The sequence below is a fragment of the Eulemur rufifrons genome, chromosome 10 (genome assembly GCF_041146395.1).
Source record: "Eulemur rufifrons isolate Redbay chromosome 10, OSU_ERuf_1, whole genome shotgun sequence".
NCBI classification, from domain to species: domain Eukaryota; kingdom Metazoa; phylum Chordata; class Mammalia; order Primates; family Lemuridae; genus Eulemur; species Eulemur rufifrons.
Window position 1 is genome coordinate 14,495,284 of NC_090992.1, and position 19,108 is coordinate 14,514,391.

General features: G+C 36.9%; 1 protein-coding gene across 9 annotated transcripts in view; it reads left to right on the forward strand.

Annotated features, from left to right (window-relative positions):
- FBXW11 (F-box and WD repeat domain containing 11) overlaps nt 1-19,108 on the forward strand; it is a 116,102-nt gene that overhangs the window by 29,231 nt on the left and 67,763 nt on the right. For 5 of the 9 annotated variants that reach the window (XM_069484198.1, XM_069484202.1, XM_069484195.1 and 2 more), the window contains one exon: nt 7,838-7,939. The exons of the other annotated variants lie outside the window; for them this stretch is intronic. In XM_069484198.1, the coding sequence (XP_069340299.1) occupies nt 7,889-7,939 (51 nt within the window). In that variant the 5' untranslated portion in view covers nt 7,838-7,888. The remainder of the gene's footprint in view (nt 1-7,837; nt 7,940-19,108) is intronic. 9 annotated transcript variants of the gene reach the window in all.

Consider the following 19,108-nt stretch of genomic DNA (forward strand, 5'->3'; position numbering starts at 1 on the left):
TTTAGGAAAGAAAGCAGGGATTGTAGAGTCAGATAGAATTGTAGGATTGCAGTTTTGTCATTTTTGACCGTTGACAAGTTGTTTGATATTTCTGTTCCTCAGTTTCCTCTTCTGTAAAGCTCAACTATCTGTCTGGCCAGCGGTGGTGTGGGAGTTAATGAATACAATATAGCTGTACAGGACTCAGTTTGCACCCCCTCCTAATTTATCCTTTTTTTGTAAATTTTCATATCATTTAACTTTTATTGAAAAAGGTTAAACTTAGAGTTGAGAGCTCTCCCCTAGTCCTGAATAACGTTCCTAATTGGACCACAGAGGCTAACTGACAAAGGCCCAGATGTACATAAGTGTTATTAAATTCTCTCTAGTCTAAGGATTTATGGATCTTGGATAAACTATATCGGGACTGGATTCAGATTGATTTGACCTGCAGCTTGCTGAAAGAATCTGTTCCTCCTAGGCAACTGAACTTCAGACTGGTCCTCGTACAACTGAGGACCCATGTGGCTATGCCAGAAATAGGTTATTTTGTTGCATCCTGTTCTCTGTCAGGCAGCTTAGAATAGAGATTCTGCTTCCCACCTCACACATCTAATCTTCCCCTCCTCCAGCTTCTGTAAGAGCTTTGAAAAACCTGGTGACATTTTTGAATCATGGGTGGTAGTTGTGAGGTGTATAAGGATGATTTTGCCTTTGGATTTCCTTAGAAATAAGCCATTATGATTTTGATGTTCACTGCTGTTTCTGAGGGCGGCTAGGTAAGATATTTTTCTAGCATTTAGCATTTTAACACATTTCAAAGTATAGATGTTTAAGATGGACTCAGAATTAATTCTTGGGCAGAGAATTTTTTATTTAAATTGTCAAGTTACTATTTGTAATTAAACAAAATAAAGCATCACTTAAAATTATACAAGGTAGTATTAAAATATTACATGAGTACTAGATGGATGGGGATTGGGAAAAAATTAGAACATATGGATGAATGAAAAATTTAAAAGAAAATTACCCTTCATCCCTTTACCAAAGATGACCATGAAGATCCATTTTAGTTTTGTTAGCTTTTGGTTTCTGATATCTTAGAATCATTGAAGATGAGATAATTTTTTTAGACATTAAAATAATTTAAAAAAATTATAGTAGTGTGTAGGGAAAGTTGGCTTCTGGCTTTGAGTCCTGATCCCACTACTGTTTGGCAGTGTTTGAATCTCTAAAATTTGGCAGATAGTAAATTTCAGTTTTCTTTGTTCTTCTTTTTTCCTCTCCCTTCTCCCTGTCCCCTTTTCTTCCCTTAACATATATATCACCCTGAAAATACCCTGTGGTTTAATATTACGACAAATAAGTATATAATTCTAAAATGCTAAGAATCAAAATGTAAACTTTCTTGGTTATATGTCACATGTTTATTGTCAAGTTCTGTTATAAAATGCCATCATAAGGAAAAGAAAGTCTTTTTTACACATTAAGGTGATGGGCCAATATTCACTTATTTAAAAGGCTATAGAAAATGCCTTTAAATTGTGAATTAGCTTTTATTCTGCAAGCTGTTTACTGTATTATGCTTCTTGGTTTTAAAAACAATGCAGTTATTTTGGTGAGAGTTTGCTATTTCTTACAGGTTTCCATCAGGTTTTGAATTTTAGAAGACTTCCACTGAAAGCTTTGTGGCCTTATTTTTATGGCAAATACTGCTGCTTCTTGAAAAGCAACAGTCTGAAAGATGAGACACAATAGGATAATTCCTAATTTGGATTAATTTTAATGCTCGCTCTATTTGCCTTGAGGTGAGGGCAATTTTCCGCTGAAACTAACTGGGGACTCTATAGCTCTCCGACTCAGGTTTAGAGAGCTGGAGTCATGTACTCTCCTTGAGCCCAACTACTGTGTGATTCTTCAGGACCCAGTCCCCACTCCTGGCTAGAGATTTCTGGTGGAAAGGATGTTACTGCCAAATAGTTACCATGAAATGGATCTTTTATTTCCCTCCTTCTGTATCTGACAGCCCTCATTTCTTTATCACGGCACTCTGTTTTATAGCCTATCAGTAGGGCAAGGTGAAAGTTTTATGGGGAAAAAAAGACCTAGGCTGAGTATGAAAGTTGGTAAGTGCTGATCCTTGTGTCTACTTTTTGTAGCCAAGCTGAAAGAAATTTGCATTGGTTGTAAAACAAAAATGAGATACTGTCTTGTAGATTCTCTAAGAGACTTATCTTCTTTTAAATCATGTTCTGCTCCAGCTGCCAAAGGGTCATTTCTCTGCTTAAAACAGTTTAATAGCTGTCATATTATTGCCTCTAGCAGTGGTTTGAATATTAAAGTTTTTGATATCTCACTTAAAGGAATTTAAAAGATTCAAAGCACTCTTATTGGTCTTTAGTAAAATCCATAATATCTATGAAAACATCCATGGTTTTTGTTCTATTTACTTCCAACCTTTATCATTGGGTTACTGTTGAACACACTTCTTTTTTTGTTTGTGGCAAATGTTTCCCATTTGTTCTGGAAAACATGGGATCCTTCTTTGATGCTGGCTTGAATTGGCTTGGCTTTGACTTGATACTATGCTTCACCCCTTACCTCTCAGTGTAAAAACTTCATCCCCACCCCCACCTGTGTGTTGCATGACCCGTTTTTATTTCTCTCTGATAGATATTGTGGAAACAGTATGTATGCTGAATTGCAGGAAAAAAATACTGTATAGATTGATATAAAATTGAGTGGCACATCTGGAAGCCAGCTACCAGTGGGCTGTAGCACATGGTTTAAGAACTGTTGTCTTACAGGGTGAAGTCTCAAGATTGACAGAATGGTATAGGAGTCCTCTGTGATTTTGTCCCTCCCTATCTCTCTAATTAAGCTTTCTTCACCTCACACTTAAATATTTCAGTGCTGATTTAATTGCACATACTTGCATAGGATGTGTCATTTCTTAGCTCTTTGGCTTTGCTTATGCTATTTATTGTCTGGAATGTTTCTCCTTTCCCTCTGGCTGCCTCCTACTCACCCTTTGTGACTTAGTTCAGGTATCCTCCTCCTCTGGGTGGATTGAGTCTCTTTATGTGTGTGTATATGTATTTACACTGCACATTCTCAAGATTCCCTCCTATGAACTTGGAAGGTAGAATGTTTTAATTGCTTTTCTATGTGCAGATAGATACAAGGTCAGTTTTTTGTTGAATAGAACATTATAGTTAAGCCACTCAACTTGATTATCTCAAGCACAATGGTAGGAGTTAGAAGAGGCTGGTAATGATTCTGTAGGAAGTGGTTTAAAGAAAAAGAATTTGGGAGGGTGCTATAGAAAACCTATAATAAGGCAGATTTCTGAATTTGAGGTTATAACATTGGAGAGATGATTAACATAAAATACCTCTTTGGGGAACTTTTTGAAAGAATTGCCTCTTTGAGAAGGAATCAGGGCAGGAGATTCAAAACAATCCCATCTAAAAACAGAGCGAAGTTAGCTTTTGTGAGTTCTTCGAGGGAGCCAATCAGGAGACAAGGTGCCTGCAACCACTTTTCTCTTTTGATTTGTGGTTCCTATGGCAATAGGAAGAGAGCCTGGGACATTTCTCTTCTACCTCTTTTAATAAACTTTTTGCTTTTGAAATATGCCAAAAGCTATTCTTCTTGTCTTTACTGGCTTATAGTGTTTCTCAGCATAGTGGCCCTCGTTTTGGTTTTTGATTATACAGTGGGTATGGTCAAAGTAATAAATACCATCAGCTTCCTTGGCTGATATTATTTTCTTTGGCTACAGAACCTACAAATATACAATCTTATTGGGTATTTGCTGTTAATATCAGAACCAACTATGAATCACTTCTTGTTCTTTATAAACAGTCATAAATTAAATTAAAATACTGGCTATTACAAGTAGCTAAATATGAAATTAGACATATCTTGGAGGTTTTCTACCGTCCAGAGTCGTCTCTTAAGAATCTCCACTGTGATCCTCCTGGGTTTCCCTTGGCTCAAGGCTGAAGTCTCAAGAGGAAAGAGGCTTAGTTTGTATTGTTGTTAGCTTAATAAGTAGGTCAATAAGTATTTATTAAAATTGGTAAATACCCACAGTATCAGGGTAAGTTCATCAGACATATTTTAGCCATAAGGTAATGTTCCAGAAGCTCAGAGTTAAAACACTGTTTGCTTTATAAAAGAAAACAGAAAAAAAGAGAGATGATATGTGAATATAGTTAATATGAAGAAATCTTTTCATTATTCAGTTAAAAAATAATTATAGCAGAATGATCAACATGAGTTTCTAACCAAGTCCCTAAATCTGAAGTTAGAAGCTTTAAGAATCAATTACTGTTGTGGTCCTAGCTGTGAATGTTAATGCTCTTAGGTTGATGAATGTGGAACTTTTATTTTTATCCATTATTTTCAAATTGAATCAATGTCCTTCTGATCCATTAGACCTAAAAACAACCTTGCTTAGGCCAGCAGGTACAGCCTTTCTTATTAAAAGGTGGGCGTATTTCCTAGAGTGGCATTTTCTGTTGAGTAAAGACTTTTTCAGCAATGTGGTTGTTCAGTTTAGCTTCAAGGTAATTAAGTGTGAAAATAGACAGTTCTTATACCTTTTAATCACCATTGTCTTTATGCTTATTGAATGGATAACACTGGTCTTGAAACTGGAAGGTCCCAGTCCTGGGATAATCTGAGAGTTGAGACTTTGGATTAATAGATATTGGCAGTTGCATCATACACCAACTTGGGTGATGCCTAGGATCACGCTGTCTCTTCCTATGTTCTATTCTGAAGCAAACAGTGTAAGGTACGGAAAGTAGTGAAAAGTGACTCTTGCCCCAGACCTGGGTTGAAATCTCAGCTTAACCTAGCACTGTGCAATTTTGGATAAATAAATTACTTCATCTCTTTGAACCCGTGTTTCCTCTAATGAATGCTGGGAGAAGTAATGCCTGTTGTGTCGGATTATTGTGAAAATGGGATGTGATAGCCTCTGTAAGATATTTAGCATGGTATTGGCATCTAATAGGCCCTCAATAAATACTGGTATCACTCTTTATACCCCATAGTCTCCTATAGATATTATAAAGATAAATTTTTGGAAATCAGACCTTCAGAGGGTCCTTTAAAAATCTTTTCCTTAATATATAACTTCAATATCAAGTTTTTAAAAAGCTTTAAAAATCAGATTTGTAATAAATGGTTAATACTTTGAAATTAAGTTCACAGAAAATTTTCTTTGTGTTTCTCACATTTTTGTAAGTATTGATTAGATCATAGATAGTTAACAAACCTTGGGAAGATCATTATTTTTCTTCTTTGCGCTTAGTTTCTTCACTTACCTAAAATCAGGGGTGGGAAGTTAGACTATATAGTCTTTAAAATTCCTTCCAGTTCTTATAATCAATGATTTTTTTATTTATTGAATGTGAAAAAAATGCCTTTAAAAACGTTTTAGATTATATAGGTTATTAATGGAAGCTGATCAATACCTTACGCTTTCATGATTTTTACTCTTTGAAGCAAGTAATATTAAACCTTACAGAGGGAACTTGACTTTTTATGGAATAAATGAAAATTGATTTATAGGTGAGCTTTGGTAATTATTTGGTATTAGTTGCTGAATCTAGGTGTAATCCTTAAACTCTATTCTTTGCCCATCCCCTTCTGATGTGTGCTGATGTAAGTATTTTTTTATTAAGCATGTGCAAGAATACCTCTGGGTGAAGAGAGTTTGTGGTAGTGGAAAGAAAATCAGGTTGCTTAGAGTCAAACAGGATTAACTTCTAGTCCTAATTTTGCCATCACTTAGCCCCTATTCCCTTATACCTTGGACAAGTTACTGTTTTAACAAATCAAGCTTTCCTGACCCTTGGTTTCCTCATCTGTAAAATAGAGTGATGCCTATCTCTAAAGGGTTATTGTGAGAGTTTATTATGTCAGCTATCTAACATGTAACAGGAGCTTGATAAATGGCAACTACTTTCATTGTATTATACAAACATTTATGAGTAATACCTATCTTAAAAGGGTTATTGTGAGAGTTTATTATGTCAGCTGTCTAACATATAACAGGAACTACTTTCATTATATTATACAAACATTTATTCAGTATCTTTTGTAGTTGGCACTCTGATATGAAGTGTTGGGGCAACAGAATATGTGTGTGTGGAGTGTCAGTGGTACACCGCTACTGTATTGGCTATGGTAAGCTTTGGAATAAAGACACAACTTGGAAATGTGGCATTTTCATTGTTACCAGAAAGATGCTCAATTTTTTATTCCATTTGGTTCCTCCGATTCTGTATTCTTTAAATGCCTTTACTAATAATCTCAGTATTCCTTACGTTATAGGTGAAATGTAACTAGTAAGTGGCAGATGCTCAAGAGCTGGAGAGGAACCCAGGTTTATCTGATTTCAAGCAAAGCTGTCTGTGTCTATATGACAATTGGGGTGATCATAGAATTTATCCAAAAAACCAGAACACTTTGAGAGTGAAAGTTATGCTGGGACAATAAGTGTAAACCAGGACTATCTCAGGCAAATGAGGATATTTGGCTGTCCTAACTAAAGCTAGGATGAACAAGTTTATGAGCTCAGATCTAAGATTTCTGGAATGTTTTGGTGGAACCCAAACACCCACTTTGGGTTTTTTTTTGCATGATTATTGATTTTGCCATAGTAAAGTAATTAACCTTAGATCTGAAAAAGTATTTATTGAATACCATAGTCTAAAGGTTATTAAGTACTAGCCATAATATATATGTGATCCTCCCGCCTCAGCCTCCCGAGTAGCTGGAACTGCAGGTGCACGTCACCACGCCTAGCTAATCTTTTCTGTGTTGAGTAGAGATGTGGTCTCGCTCTTGCCCAGGCTGGTCTTGAACTCCTGAGCTCAAGAGTGATCCTCCTGCCTTGGCCTCTCAGAGTGCTAGGATTACAGGCACAGGTCATTGTGCCTGAGCTAAAACCAGCAGGCTTTTAAAAGAGGGTGTAAAAGGGTAAATGAAATAAGCTTTTAAATTCTTAGTCAAGTCAAACAAACTTTGTAAATAAAATCCAAAATGAAAATCAAGACATTCTAATGTTTTTTCTTTGGGAAGGCAGAGATGTGGATGACACTGAAAATCAGATGTGTTTTTAATCAGGTCTTTTATTGCCTGTATCTATCAATCTATCACTCATCTTTCTTCTTCCTTTTGCCTTATTCTCTAGGTCTCCTGTGATTTTACTTTAGTGAAGTACGAAAGTGTCCTCACATGATAAAAGTTGGGGTGATCAAAGTTTTTATAATAGAGGCATCATAGTCTTTTGGAAAGAATGTGGGTTTTGGTAGCAGACAAACCAAAGTTTGAAGGGCTCTCCCCTCCTTTGCTGTGTGTCCTTGTGCAAATCACTTAAACTCTGAGCCTCAGTTTCCTTACACTGTAGTGTGAGGATTAGAGAACACGACTAAGTGCTGAGCAAACAGTAGGTTCTTAAGCAATGATGGCAATTATGATTGTATGACATAGACCAAAAACTGTTACGTTGATGAAGTTACAGCCACAATCTTGTTTTGTACTCCAGCTTTCACAGTTCCCTTTAGTGGGTTTTCATTTAAGCGTTCTCTCTCTCCCTCTTGATTCTGTTCACTGTATCCTGAGAAATTAGTGATTGGCAGCAGAAACCTCCTTTCCATAGTACAGAAAGCGGGCCCTCTCCCAAGGGTTCAGTAAGCTGTCTAGGACCATCCCTAACCTCCAAACTGCCAAGGGTGCACCCCCTTCCCCAACTAACATTCAAGTTGCCTGTGTGAAGGAGTGATTTGTTGCGGCCTCTAACTGCTTCTTCTCTTCCTTCCTTTTTGTCATCCTGCAGTGTTCTGTGCCAAGGTCTTTGTGGCTAGGCTGCGCCAACCTGGTAGAGAGCATGTGCGCACTGAGTTGCCTGCAGAGCATGCCCAGTGTCAGATGTCTCCAGGTGCCTCTCTTCTTTCTTGTTGTAAATGTGTTTTACGTATGCCATGAACATTTGTTGAAACTTGCAGTAGTGTGTTTAATCCAATGTTAAGTCTGCTAAATGTTCTGTGTAACCCTCTGCTTTCCTCCAGCCTGGGTGCCTCACATGGAGGAGTTAGTACCAAGAGGGGCCCTTCTGAGCAAATGGGTCTTTGGCTGGGCCCTGTCCTGCTCCCCTTTTCTGCTCCTGCTTTTTATTCTTTCCCCCTCACCTTGAGGTTGTGATTCTCATGTTTAATAGTTCTGCATGTGCAAAAAAAAAAAAAAAGCCCTGATATTTTCCATTTGGCTATTTTAATAGTTCTTTGTTGAGTTGGGAGGGTTCCATAATTAAAGTGGTGATTTTTCTATTTTGAAACTCATCCTTTTGACTTGTTTTCTCTCCCCCCTTCAAAAAAGGAGAGGGGAGGGAATCACTACTGATATAAAGCCTCAAATTGAAGTTTATAAAGATCACAGCTTTAAGCTGCCTGTAACTTGTCAGTTTGGGCCTCCTCCCAAAGGCCAGATCTGACACCTGTCTTCAGGGTCCACCCAGTTTTCCAGGCCGAGGCCGGCAGAGAATTCCACAGATAAAAGTAAAGTTTTTGGGGGGTGGGTGGGAAGGGATTGCTCAGGATAAAATTGTTAGCAGGAGTGCAGTTGGTGACCTTCTCTTGTTGGGATGGCTTCTAAGAGAGCGAAGGCAGAAAACATTGTGGCTTTATTTGTGAAGCTCTGTTTAGACAAAGCTTGTGTTTAATCAAGCATGGTTTCAGTAGCAATATTCAGTTTCATCACTGCATATTCCAGACAGTTTGATATGTCTTTAAAAAGCAATATTAAATTCCTGGCATCCTGTTGAGACTGCTCTGTATCATGAAAACAGTGTAAAATTAGGAAATGAGTTAGAGGGATATTATTGATGGCCTGGGTGACTTTATTGTTCTCAAGGTTATCTTTCTATTCATGTTTATAATCTTTAAGTGGAACTGGGAAGCCAGGAAGGAGGAAAATTTTTTTCCATATTTGGGTCAGGCATTTTATTATTGGCAAACATTCTGAGTAGTATTGGTGTGGTTATTTATTCAAATTGCTTTCTTTAGAAAATTGTAGTAGAACCTCACTAACACAATTAACTGGAGAGTGAATTCAGTATTAAACCCAGTTGTGTTTAGATTTTTATATATAAAGGTGGGTTACAAGTCCTATGATACAGAAATTGGGTATTTCAATGAGACACCAGTGCAATGAATGTATGTTTATCTTTGGAAAATATCGTTTCCCTGCATGCAATGTAACTTTAACAAAAATGTTGTTGAAATGGCAGACATTATTGCATGTGCTCTCCTTGGTGTTGTATGATGGATATTTGCATTATAATAATAGTGTACCTCTTTGTCTCTATTTTTCTGGGGCAAAAAAAAAAAAAGAATTTTACAGTTGCTTTTTAGTGGGCTGACCCAGTTTTTTCTAGAACTGGAAATTTAGGTAGGGGAAGAATTGTAGTTAATGAGGTCCTAAAGTGTAGGTTCTTTTTAATGCATTTGGTTAAAAGTAATTGACCAATGGAAGACATCATTCAATATATTTTAGTAACGGTATTGTGAGTTCTCTGCAGGTGGGATGGATAGGAGGAAGTATGGGTTCCTACTCTGTTCAAAATGGAAACCCAAATTTGTTAAAAGTTCTTTGACTCATCTCTCTCAGTGAAAGTCACTTAGAGAGAAAAATGGAAACTTTGCCCTTGGTTGGACCTTATTTCAGTGAGTGGAGCAATATTATGTTTAGAGGTATATAGGGTATTTTGTTTACTTAGGTTTTAAGTTTTGCTAGTATATAACTGAGGGTATGCAGCACAGTAAAGTGAAATAAAATGAAGTACTCAGCTGATTGGAATTAGTAAATCATTACTCGATTTTTTCCCATATGTGAATGGAAAGTTAACATGTATTAATGAACCTGGAAGACTTCGTTTCTCTCCACTTATTTGTTTTAATTATTATTTATTTTAACACCAATGTTCTCCCCTCTACCTCTAACAGCGATAAAAGTTAGTCCCTTAATTTGGGTGTAAGCTTTCAAAGAATGCTTGTTGCTTATACGCTGCATCTTTGGTTTATCAGAAAGGTGACTCTTCCTTGACATTGCATACCTCTCAGCAAGCCATTTTAAGCAGGGCCTGAGAAGAGAAGGAACAGGCTACTTGAAGAAGACAGAGCCTTAGTTAACTTTGCTTGGGCTCTGGAGTTCCCTGAAAGGGTCCTGTTTAAAATTGTCACACTGGACCCACTGATGGTTGCAACTTTAGCCAATTGACCGGTCTACATGGCTGAATTAGTATACCTTTTTGAAAAAGCAGGAGTGAAGATAGTAGTTGCCGTTAGGCATGATTTAGCCACTCCTGTTTCTGAGAAAGGAAAAGGGATAACAGAGACTTAAAAATCACTCACTACCAACTGTACCTGGTGCTTCACATACAATAGCTTTGTGACAACCCTGTGAGGTAGGTGCTATTATCTCCAATTTTCTGATGTGGAAACTGAGTCTGAGGTGATGTGTGTTATTTGACCTAAGCTAATATTTTTATAGCTGTGAAGTGGTGGAACTGGTGTATGAACCCCACATTTGCCTGATTCCCAAACTAGTTTTCCTTCCTCTTCACTGGAATGCTACTTTTCTAGAGTTTCCATCTTATTTTTATTTGTGGAAACTTTACTATTGGTATCTGGTGTTTGTTTTGTTTAGTCATTATTTATTTGAAAATGAAGAATAACCTTCAAATTCTGTAAGAAAAAAAAATTGGCATTGTTTGCTAAAATGAGCCCTCCTGAATCTTAAAGCTAGTGAAGTTCCTGAATGGACTCCTGCAAACTTAATTCTGTGAGTATTTACTGAGCAATCAGTATGTGTCAGGGCCTGTACTGGTGCCGGGCATATAGAGATGAACTTGTTTCCTGCTCTCAAGGAGCCCATTGTAGTAAGCAGACCCTGTGAATGATAATCTAGACTGAGGCTGGGCGCAGGGGCTCACGCCTGTAATCCTACCACTCTGGGAGGCCGAGGTGGGAGGATTGCTTGAGCTCAGGAGTTTGAGACTAGCCTGAGCAAGAGTGAGACCCATCTCTACTAAAAAAAGTAGAAAAATTAGCTGGGTGTGGTGGTGCCCGCCTGTAATCCTACATACTTGGGAGGCTGGGGCAGGAGGATCACTTGAGCCCAGATCTTTGAGGTTGCAGTGAGCTGTGATGACACCACTGCATTCTACCTAGGGCAATAGAGCGAGACTCTGTCTCTAAAAAAAAAAAAAATCTAGATTGAACCACAAATGAAGGCCAATGGAGGGGTGTATGTGTCTGTTAAAAGTCTGAAGTTAGACAAACCTATGTGTGCTTTCAAAACAGTGTGAACCAGTTTAAACCAGGACTAACTCTCTACATATTTTAGAACAGTTGAACTGGAATATCTGGATATGTCTGAACCATGCTGAACTGAATCAGTATTTCATTTGTCTCAGATACCCAGATTTGACCAGTTGATTGTTACATCAGATAATCAGGAGTTCAGACCATGCACAGTATTAATTTGCCAAGGCTCCTATGGAATGAGAATAATACTGATGTTAATAGTACTGTTTCATTTATTTCCCATGTAATCTTTCTGGGGCACTACATGTTGGGTTATCTCATTTGATCTTTTATGGAGAAGTTATCTATCTTGCCTTTTTTGTATATGAAGTTAGAGAATTGAATTGACTTACTTAAGGTTACACATTTATTTAAGTGGCAGAACTGGGTTATGAACCCAGATCTGGATAACTGCAAAGCCAGCGCTCTGGTCACCACACTTAATGACAGCTGCCATTTTGACTTGGCAACTGCCATTTTTAGGTTGAAACAAATTCCCCTTAGCTAACACAACCAGAGTGATGTAGTAGACTGACAAGTTTTCTTGGGAATGCCATTTCTAGATTCTCAGCTAGGGGAGGGTGTTAGTGATAATCTTTTTTTCAGGAGTAGGACTGATTACTTCAAATGACAATGAGGATAATGTGAATCAAGTTTTAGTGCCTCCTTCTAAGCTCGGTGTGTATAGTGCTAGGTAATAATTAATGCAACCTCTTCAGAGCTGCCTTTCTTCTTTCTTTTCTTACTTTCAGTATATGTAGTGAGCCACAGTGGTCTGAGAACCTGTAGCTGTTGACATAAGAGGATATTTTTTAGAGAAGGAAGATAGATTCATAGAAAGAACACTGGCTTTGGAGCAGACAAACCTCAATTCTAGTCCTACTGTGACACTGGGCAGGTTATATTACTTTCCTGAACCTCAGTTTCCTCATCTTTAAAAATGAAGGCCATTGTGTCTATCTTACAGGATTTTTGTGAAGTAGAGGAAGAAAATACCTCTTACTGATTCCTACTGTCTTTCTTTGCTTGCTCTTGCTTCTCTCTCTCTATTCAAGAAGAGGGAATTCCAGTCTTATTGTCTTAGATTCCAGGGTAGGGTAAGGATAAGCTAAAAGCCTATGCATAAGTCAAGGCCCCTACTGTTTGGTATTCTTCTTTTGTTGAGGGCTTGTCTCCTTAGGTCAGACATGGCTGTTCCAGCTCATTGCCTTTGTCTCTTTTCTAATGAGCACTGGGGAGTTGTCATTTCTTGTTGATTATCCTGTGGCATTCTGGGTCCAATAATGTGAAGGCTTGGAGTGACCTTTTGGGTTGCTCGATGATAGAATCTGTAATATTTTGTGAAATTAAAAAACATTCTTTATAAGAAAATTTACGAAATGTAGTTTACCAAAAAAAATTGATTCGTAACCTTACCACCCATCACCACTCAGAGTGTTTATTGCTATTAAATATTTTAGGATCTCATTTATTTCTGTCTGTTGGGTAGGGAGAAATCCATCAAATTGTGCACATTCTCTTTGTTATTATGGTGATGATGATGATGATGATTATAACAGTGGTGTTCTTAATGCCCGATGGAACCCCAGTTTGACCTTAGAATCACTAGAGGGATAAAAGAGGACCTAGCATAGTGCCCCCCTCCTGTCTCACCTAGAATTGTACTCTATTTGTTTTACATAGTGGAACTCTTAGAAGGATTTTATTTGTTTATTTATTTATTTTTGAGACAGAGTCTCACTCTGTTGCCCGGGCTAGAGTGCTGTGGTGTCAGCCTAGCTCACAGCAACCTCAAACTCCTGGGCTCAAGCAATCCTTCTGCCTCAGCCTCCTGAGTAGCTGGGACTACAGGCATGCGCCACCATGCCCGGCTAATTTTTTTCTATATATATAATTTTATCTGTCCAGATAATTTCTTTCTCTATTTTTTTAGTAGAGACGAGATCTCGCTCTTGCTCAGGCTGGTCTCGAACTCCTGAGCTCAAATGATCCACCCACCTCGGCCTCCCAGAGTGCTAGGCTTACAGGCATGAGCCACTGCACCCGGCCAAAATTTAATTTTTTAAAAACGTTCTACTTATGGAAATTTTCCAAACATACACAAAAATAAAGAGAATCATTCCACTTAATCTTGAAACTTGAGGTTTTCTTCAGCTTTATTTTTTCTGGGGCATTTTAAAGCAAATCTAAGATGGATTAATAAGAAAAAGGTTTACAAATCACTGTTTTATGTCAGCGTTTAAAAATTTTTTTTTTTTTTTGAGACAGAGTTTCACTCTGTTGCCCGGGCTAGAGTGCCATGGCGTCAGCCTAACTCACAGCAACCTCAAACTCCTGGGCTCAAGCGATCCTCCTGCCTCAGCCTCCCGGGTAGTTGGGACTACAGGCATGCACCACTGTGCCTGGCTAATTTTTTCTATTTTTAGTTATTTGGCTAATTTCTTTCTGTTTTTTTTTTTTTTTTTAAGTAGAGACGGGGTCTCGCTCTTGCTCAGGCTGGTCTCGAACTCCTGAGCTCAAGCAGTCCTCCCGCCTCGGCCTCCCAGAGTGCTAGGATTACAGGTGTGAGCCACCACACTCAGCCAAAAAAATTTTAATCAAAGTTCAAAACATTAAAAATAATACAGCTGGTACTGAAGGTTCTAAGAAGACATGTAAAGTTTCCTTTGACCGTAGGTCTCACTCCCAGACTATCACTTTTCAGCTTCTCATTATCTTTTTAGACTAAAGCTTAAAAAAATAGGAATAGGCCGGGCGCGGTGGCTCACGCCTGTAAGCCTAGCACTCTGGGAGGCCGAGGCGGGTGGATTGCTCAAGGTCAGGAGTTCGAGACCAGCCTGAGCGAGACCCCGTCTCTACTAAAAATAGAAAGACATTATATGGACAACTAAAAATATATATAGAAAAAATTAGCCGGGCATGGTGGCGCATGCCTGTAGTCCCAGCTACTCGGGAGGCTGAGGCAGTAGGATCGCTTAAGCCGAGGAGTCTGAGGTTGCTGTGAGCTAAGCTGACGCCACGGCACTCACTCTAGCCTGGGCAACAAAGTGAGACTCTGTCTCAACAAAAAAAAAAAAAAAAAAAATAGGAATAGAACCATACTATATGTTAATAATATACACTGACCATCTTTCCATATCAGCATATAAAACCAAGTAAAACTCTACTCTTTTTTATAGCTGCAATAATAATTCACCATATACCTTTATCATTTTTTTTATTTAAAAAAAATAGCCTGTTTCCCTTTGAAAGACCTTTACACAACAGGTTCGTTTTTTTTTTTTTTTTTTTTTTGGTATCCTAAGCACTTCACTAATTTCACTGCACATATATCTTTAGGCTTTTATGATTATGTCTGCAGAATAAATTCCTAGAAGTGCAGTTGCTTGGTCAAAGGATATCAGTGTGTTATTGTTACACTTGATCTTAGCCAAAAGGCCGAGAAGCGATACGGTGTTTTATCATTAATTAATTAAATTATCTGTATACAGCAAAGTTTAATAATCTCTCCCTTCCAGTTCCTCCCTCTCCCCCAAGAAACAAATGTTAACATTTTGTTGCCTATCATTGCATATTTGTTTTCTTTGTTCATAGGAAGATATGCAGCCCCATAATGGTGGGGATTTCCCCATTTTTTTAAATAGAGAAAATGGGCTCACTCTAGAAAAATCACAATGCAGCTTCCTTTATTTGCTTTATTTACTTAACATTATATTACAGGCATGTCCCCAGATCAGTAAAGTCTGACTCTTTAACCAATGGTGCTTTTATCATCCCTAGATCTTGGGGGGCGGGTACAGTTTCTTTTTCATTTTTGAGGTAATAACATACATATAGAAAAGTACAAAAATCTGAAGTGATTTAAGAATCTTCTTAAGATTCTCTGATTTATCTCAAAGTGGGCAGTGCTTTATTTTGATAGGTATGGCCAAATTGCTTTTATGGAGGGTGGACCAGTTTATATTCCAGTCATTGCCATAAGCTCTGGATATCATTTTAGAATGTTTAGGGGTTACTTTAAATATATTATTAAAAATAAAATACTTGTTCAAAATTAAACCAATAAATAAAAAATGACAAATAGTAACATGATAAATTAAGATTTTCTACCATCATGTAAAATAATTGCATAATATTCCATTTAATAGATATATTACTTATTTTAAGAAATGTTCCCTTCTACATTAGGACTGCTTCCAGTTTTTGAGAATTTTAAGCCATGTTGAGTTGAACATCCTTGTAACTAAGTCTTTGAATACTGTTATTATTTTCTTAGGTAAAAACATGCGCGTTTAAAAAATTTAGGTTGCCAACTTGTACTTTAAGAAGCTGGGCCAAATTATAATTCTAAAATCAGCATATGAGAGATTCCCTTTTCATATACCCCAGATGACATTAGATATTTTAATTTTGTATTTCTTTGTCATTTTGATGGATGAAATATAAAAATGATATCTTGTTATTTTAATATACATTTATTTGATTGCTAATGAGATGGAATATATATCTATAAATATTTATTGGCCATTTCTATTTCTTATTAAATCAATTACCTCTTCATTTCCTTTCTCCATTTTTCTATCGATGGCTTCGTTTAAAAAAAATGATTTGTAGGAACTCTAAATATTAAATGTATTAACTCTGTCATTTATTGCAAATATTTCCCCCAGTTTGACATTTGCCTTTCAGTTTTTTTGGTAATGCTTTTGGCCATGATGAAAGTTTTGAAAGAAATGTTTACTTTTTGTGTAGTTATACCTATTCCTTTCCTTTACTATTCTTCTAGTGGTTTATAGTATTATGTTTTGCATTTAAATCTTTCATTTTCTCTGTAATTTATTTTGCTATATGCTGTGAATTAGGGATCCACATTTTTTCTATATGGCTAATCTGTTATTTGTACACTATTTACTAATCTAGTGTTTTCCCACTGATTTGAAATCATACGTGTATGTTTCATTTCCTTGTATCCAGTGATGCCCATTCATAGAAGTCTCATTCAAGCTTTTGTTCTTTACTTCCCTATTATCATCATCAGACATCAATCTCTGTAGGCTCATGGTCACAGCTGTATCATGTGGCCTTTATATGTAGTTTTAGTTTGAAAGTATCTTGTTAATGATGATACAGACTTTCAAAGTTCAGTGCCAAACAGAAAGATTTCTTTTAACATTTTTCTGAAAGAGTGATTTTCTTTATTATTACTATGAATTGAAATTGTTTTCATCATTTCTTTATCATATTTTCTGAAAACATGTAGGGTGACTTGGTGATCTGAGACTTTGAAGCAGCAGCAGAACAGCAAGTAAATTAATATTTTGAAGAAAGTTTTAATGATAGCACAATGTCTGGCATATAGTACTAGCACTCAAAAAATCACATCCGTTTGCTACTAAAGATAGCACCTGCTGTGGGAAAATGAAAACTACACCTTGCTTTACTAACAGTTATAATTTATGGTTTCCAAAACAATGTCCTTGATGGATAAAGTTTCACAGTATAATTTGTGAATAGGGAAGTGGGTATATGGGGTTCAAACCACATTAAAAAATGTCTTTCTATTTTTTGAACAAAAATGGTATCGTATACCTCATACCACAGATATTTATTATGGTGCTTGTAAAAATGCTGGTTTTATTTATTTCTATTGATTTATATTTCCTGTTTATTCTGTTTATGAAAGTAACACTTTTTTATTGCAAAAATTTTAGTAGACAAGAAGAAAGAAGAAATTATTCACTTCATTTTAGTGTTCTTTTTTTCTCTCGACATTTTATTTCTATATATGTATGCTTATATATATACTTTGTTGTTTTTATAAAGGCTTGTACTTTATATTGAATTATAACCAATTTTTACATTGAACAATATGGTTCATATTAGTGAACTTAGGTCTACATTTTTAATAACTGCATTTTCATTGGGCATACAGTAATCAGTCTCTCGCTCATGAACATTAAGGTCATTGAATTTTAGTGTACATTTATGATTAATACCTTAGGATATATTATTTATTCATTGAAAAAAATTCCAAGTCAAAGGATATAGACTTTTTTAAGGCCTCTAAAAACGTCTACCAAAAGCGTTATTCTAATTTTCAATCTCATCAGCAATGTCAGATTGTAATAGAAATAAATGCCCAATGTAGAAAACTGGAAAATAGAGGAAAGCACAAAGAATAAATTAAAACTACCCTCTGGTTACTCATTTGGTTTTTCTTTAAACAACAAATATTTATGATGTTTCTACTATATGGTAGGCATTATTGTAGGATCTGGAGAATATGGGAGTTCACAAAACAGACAAAATGCCATGCTGTCTTGGAACCTACATTTTAGTGGTGAAAGAAAGTGAGTAAAACAAAGAATGTGTTAAATGATAATAAATTCTATGGACAAAAATAGGGGTAGAGTAACCCAAGGTTTGAGAAGGGCTTCAGTTTTAAATAGAATGATGAGAGAAAGCCTCCCTGAGAAGATGACATTTGAGCAAAGACCTGAAGGAAATGAGGGTGCGGGCTGTGCAGTTATCTAGAGAAAAAGAATCCCAGGTAGAGGGAACAGCATGTGTACAGGCCCAGAGCTGGGAATGTCTGTGGCAAGTTAGAAGTATAACATACATATAGAGGGCTGATATCTGGCTACAGTGTGAAATGAGTAAGAGAGTTGTAGGAGATGAATTCAAAGCGGAAAGGAGAGAAGGCAGGACAAATTCTGTAGGGCTTCTAGGCCTTGCTCCACTTTGGCTTTTATTCTGCATGAGGTGGGAAGTCATTAGAGAATTTTTTTACTAGAGGAGTCATCTGATGTTTTAATGGGATTACTCTGGCTGTTGTGTAGACATTGAAGGAAGAGGTGGAGGCAGGGAGACCAACTCTAAGATTGACCAGTGTGTCAGTCAGGGTTCTCTAGAGAAACACAATCAGTAGTGAATAGATAGATATTTTAGAGAACTGGTTCACGTGATTGTGGGAGCTGGCAAGTTTGAAATTTATAGGGCAGGCCGTTAGCTGGAAACTCAGGCAGGATTTCCCTGTTGCAGTCTTGTGGCAAAATCCATTCTTCAGGAAACTTCAGTTTTCGTTCTTAAAGCCTTATGTTGATTGGGTGAGACTCACCTACATTATTATGGAGGGGGTAAAATGCTTTACTCAAAGTCTACTGATTGTAAAAGTTAATCACACCTAGAAAATAACTTGAGAGCAACATCTAGATTAGTGTTTGACCAAATGCCCACTGTAGCCTAGCCAAGTTGACACGTAAAAGTAACCATCAGATTGGGAAGAGGCTACAGTTTGGAGTTAGGGATTCAGAATGGAAACAGAAGCAGTTCATGGTGAAATGAAAGGAAAGGTGAGTGTAATGTTAGTAAAAATGATACCAGTTTTCTCAAGCCAGTGTCATTTATAACACCAGTATCTAACAAGAATTTAGTCAGAGGTGATTTGGAGTTTGGAGCCCTGGTATGGTCAGAAGGTAAAAATATACATATGTTTCTACTTGCAGTAATGAAATAGTGAGTGCTTCATGGAGAATCATTAGTAAATAGTGCTCATTTTGTGCAAGAACATAAGTAGGTAGGGAACTTACAGTTAATAAACACTTATGTGCCTAGACACGTTACTAAGCTCTTTCTCATACATTATCTTTCTTAATCCTCTGAACAACTTCATAAACTAGAGGCTATTATGTCTGTTTTATATGTGAGGAAATTGAGACTCCCGGGAGAGAAAGCTTGTAACTTGC